Below are 6,416 nucleotides of genomic sequence, written 5' to 3'. Positions count from 1 at the left end.
TATGGTAGGTGTTGTGGCCAATCATCGCTTTCCAAAGTATTTTACAGGAAAAAACCCCTTGGTTTTAACCTTTAAACTTTTTTCTTCCCCCCTCTAAATTTAGGTCATTGACTTCAGGCTGTTTAGGTCATTGGCAAATCTCCAGTGTTAGTACGTTTCATACCAAGGGAAAAAAAAAAAAGAAAGAAAAGAAAAAGGAAAGAAATTTGAAAAACAAGAATATCAGCATTTCAGAGGGAAGTGAAAATACAGAGGGAGCAGTGAGAATTTGGTCCTTACAAGACTGGAAATATTTCATGTTTACTTTCAAGAATGCTGTTTAACCATTTGTGATTACTTAATGATTTCGTGATGTTTATTTTTCACTATGAACAGCTCCTGCCATCCGTATTAGACAAATTTGAGACCATTGTGTTATACTCTGGGTTTAAAACTTAGGACTGGTTGATCAGCCCATGTAGATCAGCATGTCCAGAGGAATCAGAGGAGAAATGCCAAATTACTGATGCTGAACACCTAGTCCTAGGCTTTTTTTAACTAAAACTATGAGGAAAATACAGTGGATCAGATCTTGCTCCTACAAAAGCTAGCGCTAACATATGTACTGACGTCAGAGGAGCAAAACTTGACCCTAAATACACACCACTGGGAATCATTAAACCTTAAAAGATTTTAATCATACGTAGCGTTGCTAAGCAGTTTTGCAAATCAAATCACTGAATTACAAAGCACATTGGTTTGTTGTTTGTTTTTTTTTTTTCCTTTAAAAGTACTTTGCCCTCTGCTGAAAAACATCCCTTTAGGCACCTTTGTAAGGAACAAACACATATTTTGTTGACCGGCGGCAGACTTCAGTTCAAGCCGGAGCCAAGGGTTCCTCAAGGATATCAGCAGATAGACGTGACTGCTGGCTCGGTTTTCTTTCCTTTGAGGAGGGAAGCGTCCAGTCGGGCACTGACAGCCAAATTCCCAAGGGGAAACTGTGCGCTTATCTCTGTAACAACAAAAAAGACGGAGACTTATAGCAACATTGTCCTCACGATTCCTGTTGCCTTTTGAAAATCTCACCGACAAAGACCGACGGGGCCCTCCCGCGGCAGTCACCCCGTGGCCGGCGAGGTTTAGCCGAGCCTGCTCCAAGACTACCTTTGCCTCAGCCCCTGCTGTCCCGAGCCACCGTGACTACTGAATTTCCAGACTTTTGGGAGACGAGGGCCATTTAAAAGGCCCCGGGGAGTGGCGGGGGTGAGGCCGGCGTTCGCTGTGCCATGGCGCGGGCTCCCCGTCTCAGCCGGCCGGAGCCCGCCCTGGCCTGAGGCGCCTGTGGAGACCCGCGGCCGCGCAGCCCCCAACGGCTGCGCCACCCCCAACGGCCGCGCCTCGCGCCCACCCCGTGCAGGGGAGGGGAGAGGGCGCCCCCCGGCGGAGCGGCGGAACAGCCCGCCCCGAGCACACGGCGGGGAGGGGGCGGCCCCTCCCTTCCCCTCCCCGGGAAAAGGCGGGCCGTACTGAGATTTTCCCGTGAGGATTCTCCTCGGGGCCCCGCCGTTCCCGCACCGCTCCCCGCAGAAATCCCCACCTCGCTCCCTGCCCCGCCGGGTCACACCAGGTGACACGGCCCCGGCGGCGGCTGCTCCCCCGGGCCGGGGTGGCGGCGGGAGGGGCGTGCGTCCTCCCGCGCGAGAGGGGGCGCTGCCGCCGGCATTGGGCTCCGCCGCCGCCATCTCCTTCCCTGATCTCATAAAGGTGTCGCGCAGGTCCCGCCTAGGCTCGTCATTCAGCCGCCCCGGGCCTGGTGCCGCCGCCGGCCTCCGCCGCCGCGGCCCTCGGCCCGCCCCCTCTCGCGGTGCCGCTGGCCGGCCTGAGCGAGCGGCGACCGCGCTCCCGCCCCGGCTCATCGGCGGGCGCCGGTTGCCCTCCCCGCCCCTTCCTTCCCCCTCACCCGCCGGCCGGGCCCCGGAGCGCCGCCGCCGTCGGGGTGTGTGTGAGCGGGGCCCGGCGCCGTGCCGGGCCGTCCCCTGGCTGGCGGGGCCATGGCCGCCAGCGCCAAGCGGAAGCAGGAGGAGAAGCACCTGAAGCTGCTGCGGGAGATGAGTAGCCTCCCGCCCAACCGCAAGTGCTTCGACTGCGACCAGCGCGGCCCCACCTACACCGACATGACGGTGGGCAGCTTCGTGTGCACCTCCTGCTCCGGCATCCTGTGAGTGCGGGCGGGGAGGGGGGCTCCATCCCTCCGGCCGCCCTGGGAGCGGGGTTGGGGGGGGGGGGGGGCGGCCCCGGTGCCGGCGGGGCGACCCCCGCCCCTCGCCGGCTTCGTCGCCGGGAGACGCGTCTGCTGGGGCGGCGGCGGCGAGGGCAGCCGTTAGGCGGGGGGCAGCGTCTCGCCTTGGGCTCGGCTGCGCCGGCCCGTTCTCCCCCTTGGGTTTGCCCTTCCTTCCCCCTCCCGCCGCAGGGCAGCGCTGGGTCAGCCACGTCGGAGGGGAGCGGGCGGGGGGCTGCCCCGGGCGGGGAGAAGGCACTCGGGAGGCTTTCCCGGGGGTGTTCCCAAAAAAATGCCCCGGTGCGGGAGGTGGCGGTTGCCGGCCGGGGGTGTGTGTGCGCGGGGCCGGGCAGCCCGGCAGCCTCGGCCGGCAGCGGCAGCCCGGGAGCTGCTCGTCCCCCGCTGCCCCGGAGGAGGTGTTTTCCTGCACGTAGGGAGTGTAAGCGGACATGAAGGGGGGGGAGCGCCGCCACCACCGCCCCCCCGGCGATCATCGCGGGTGTTGTTAGTTAAACAAGTGTGTGGAGAATGCTTTTGGAAAGGGAAGGGGCACACGGCTGAACAGTTCACTTTCATGACAGTCTTGAAGACGTGAGGAGACTAACCCTATCGTGAATCCAGAGATTAACGTTTAAAAATCTTAATCTAAATTACCAGCCAAGTCTTTTGTGTATCAAATTATGCTTGCCAGTAGTTTGTAAGACAGCTCTCGAAACTCTAGCTTAGAGGATAAACTCTAGCCTTAATAGTTTAATATACTTGATCAGGAAAGTAGTAGAAGTCTTTTTTTTTTTTTCTTACATCTGTTACTTCCTATAGACTATATATATATGTAAACCTTAGAAAGGGATTGGCTCTTGATAGTGTATTGCATTTTTCCTGTTCCTCATTCCTGAATGGGCCTCCCCCTACTCCTCCTGCCTTTTCCACCCTTCCTCCTCCGCGATAGTGTGTATGAAACTAAGAGTTGAGATCAGTCAGTTCTGAATTTCAGTTACGTATTCATAATTTAGAAGGAAAAAAAAAACCCCAACCCCGCTGTCTTCAAGTGTTACTGTTTCTGTAGCTGAATCTGTTTGCTTGTTTATGTTTCTGTGGCGTTGTGCTTATGGCATGGAGCAGAATCAATGAGTGGCCAAAGTAATAAATAAATAGTATGTCAAAGGATATAGATTTGTGTTTGTAAGGGTTTTGAGTTCATAAAAGCCATTCAGGAGCCTGAACTAATTTCTGTCCCCTTACTAAGAAGGACTAAGTATCCCACACAGGCGTTCCAAGTAAGGTCTGGTGTTTTAGAACAAAGTTGGTAATTATATTGAGATTCAGAACAAAGCAAACATGTTAGTTCTGTGCTGAATTTACATGGAACAAGCTGCCTTTTATACTACTAGACAGCTAATTAGTCTTGGTTGTTTTTTTTTTTCCTTCTTACTTCTACTTTGTGTAGACTTTTGAACAGACTTGACGCAAATACAGAAAATACATTCGGGTTGTGGAACTGAAAAGAGACTCTAGTTTTTGACATATACATGCTACTTAATCGTCCTGTTCTGGCTATTGTTTGCTCTGTTAGCAAACTGTTATTTGTGCTGGCATGTGAAACTATTTTAAGCTGCTGCACAGAGCTTATTTAATGGTTGCACATGTTCTTACTGGTTAAACTGACAGCATGATGAAACTGCTCCGTGAGGATATTTTCCTTTATTTTAGACTTCTTGACCTTAATAGACAAAGATATCATGAGTGCTGCTGAGCTGTTTCCCATGGGTTTTCAGTAGCATTTGTTCGTGTTATCTGTTGGCTGGGAGGTATGGATTGCTTAAGTCCATAGTCCAATTTACAGTAACCAAAAAGATGTACATGCAGTGAAACAGCCACTGAGCAGGGGACGGCTGTCACTTGCTGTGAACTTGGCCATCATTTGGATGTTAAAATGCTTAAAAGAGGAAGACTTTTTCTGAAGAACAGTTGTTAATAAAATGCACATAGCTCTTTCATTCTAAATATGCAGAGTTTTTGTGTTGCTATAAAAAAGAAACCACAAACAACATCTTTAGTTCTTACAGCTAGTAACACCTACACTTAAAGCTGGAGTTGAAGGACTGTTAAGAGGAATTAAAGTTTTCTTCTGAAGTAAATTTGGGTTCGTTCTTTCATGTTGACTTGGAAATGCTTTCATAAGTTAAGTGTGCAAGATCATATGTATTGGTTAACACCTTAGAACCTAGTCAGTGGGATATTTTTGTTAGTGACGAGACAGTGTAGAGATGGGTCATGTCTGTTTCGTAACTAGAAACTTATTTTTAACACTTCTGTCAGAATAGTCCTTCATACAACTTGTTCATTTCTAAATGCTTTTCACTGTAGAATTCCATAGTGGAGGGAAATGACTTGGGAAGAGACCAAGTAATGGCAAATAAATGTGAAAGTACTGTGGCTTGTGTAGTGCTTAGTGGCAGCTTGCATTCTGCCTCATAATACTTGCTTTACTGTAAGGCTTTAATAATCTTATTACTTCATCTTGTTTATATGCTATGTGAATGACTTGCATTGCTTCTTGTTTTAATTAATTTTTTTCTAATCTGGTACAGGAAGTATTCGTGGAGTTGACTGGACCAGTTTTTTCAAGTACGAAGTGCCCAATGCAAGATTAAAATATTAATACATTAACAAGTCTCCTTCAGAAAGGTTGCTCAGTTAATTAAAAATCGTTGCTAACATTGATATTGTCTTAGACAGGCGTGTTGTTCTAGATACAGTTAACTCTAAACTTTTAAAATCTGAAGGCTAACTTGAGTTTTTTTGCAAGTTTTCTGAAGTGTTTACTTGTTGTCCTGGCAAGGACAGTCTGTTCAAACTCTAAGCCTTCATTTGGGATCCATCATTAATTTCCATGAATGATTCTATGTGTAGAAAGAGAGTGATGCTATTTATTACTAGATTTAGCTTTAAAAAAACTACCATTTTCTTAACTGTTTCCAAAAATAGTACGTCTAGCTTGTTTGAGTACTGCTAAAAATGATGACAGAGCTAGTGACTTTAATGTTGGAGGTTGAGTCTTGGCAAGTTATAAGTATGAATAATATAGAGGAGGTCCTTTTCCATAGGCTTTAAGTTTTCCCATTAGATTGGGTTTACCAGAGCAAAAGTTTTGCTGTGCAAAACGGTGTATGCGGGTGAAAGTTCATGGATGGTGGTGTGGATAGTGGCTTCCTTGTAAAATACCTCTGCTTGTCCCCTTGTATTTAAATTCTCTTCACGTGGAAAAAAGCACACTGACATTACAGAAGCTGTGGCTAATTCAACTTTTTGGTGTTGGACAAGAATATAGGATACGGACAAGTATACATACAATCTCTTCTTCCCCAGGAGTTGGAGGAGATGCTGTAGAGGAGCAGCCTTTTCAGGTCAAGTGTTACGGTAATAAAAAAGCAGAAGACATCCTTCTGTTGTAGCAAAAAAACTGCACCTTGGGAAATGTTGGCAGAGAGATTCTTTTAGTTTGATAGAAGTCCTTTGGTTCAAAGGATTATGTTGGTAGCTATGTCTGCTGTGTTTCTGGATGCTACCATGTGTCCTGCTGACAGTGACATCCTTTCGTTTGTCTTATCAAATGCCTCTTTGCCTTGCTTCTCAGCTGGCTGTGTGTATCTTTGCTTTCAAGCACTTTTGTACCACTCCTGGCCAACCTGCTTCTAACTTTTAGAAAGCTAACATGTTTTTAGGTTCTCAAATGGAAAATACTACTGTTCCTCTAAGAGTCCACTTGCACAAGTTTTGTACTATAGAAATTTTTTATTTAATCTTGACTCTTTTTTTAAAATATCTGCTGATGTGATAATTAGGACACTTCTCCTACCCTTTCCCTTGCTGCTGCCCTCTTTATTCCCTCTGTTCCAACTTACTGAGGAAGTCTCCTGTTCAGATGTTTGTGTTTCTGGCTTGTGTCGGGAAGGAGCAACAAAGAATGTTTAGAACATATGGCTACTGTGGGGAATGCTAAAGCCCTCTTATGTTGTTTCTTAAAATTATTGGAACATGTGGCCTTCTTTTGGCTGCTTATAACATTCCTAGTTGAAATTTTAAATCTAAAATTTTCCAGGGTGAGGAACTTATGTATCAGTCAGATGGGAGTATTTGATGGCAGATGCTAGTA

At 47.8% G+C, this 6,416-nt stretch overlaps 1 protein-coding gene across 8 annotated transcripts in view; it reads left to right on the top strand.

Moving 5' to 3' along the window:
* The first annotated feature begins 1,761 nt into the window (after positions 1–1,761).
* AGFG1 (ArfGAP with FG repeats 1) overlaps positions 1,762–6,416 on the top strand; it is a 38,322-nt gene continuing 33,667 nt past the window's right edge. For 3 of the 8 annotated variants that reach the window (XM_063338403.1, XM_063338402.1, XM_063338405.1), the window contains exon 1: positions 1,762–2,200. In XM_063338403.1, the coding sequence (XP_063194473.1) occupies positions 2,034–2,200 (167 nt within the window). In that variant the 5' untranslated portion in view covers positions 1,762–2,033. The remainder of the gene's footprint in view (positions 2,201–6,416) is intronic. The other 5 variants (XM_063338408.1, XM_063338406.1, XM_063338404.1 and 2 more) reach the window with 2 other exon arrangements.

Source organism: Chroicocephalus ridibundus, chromosome 6 (genome assembly GCF_963924245.1).
Source record: "Chroicocephalus ridibundus chromosome 6, bChrRid1.1, whole genome shotgun sequence".
NCBI lineage: Eukaryota > Metazoa > Chordata > Aves > Charadriiformes > Laridae > Chroicocephalus > Chroicocephalus ridibundus.
The sequence above is the reverse complement of the archived record's forward strand: the minus strand, read 5'-3'. Positions and strand labels throughout refer to the sequence as shown.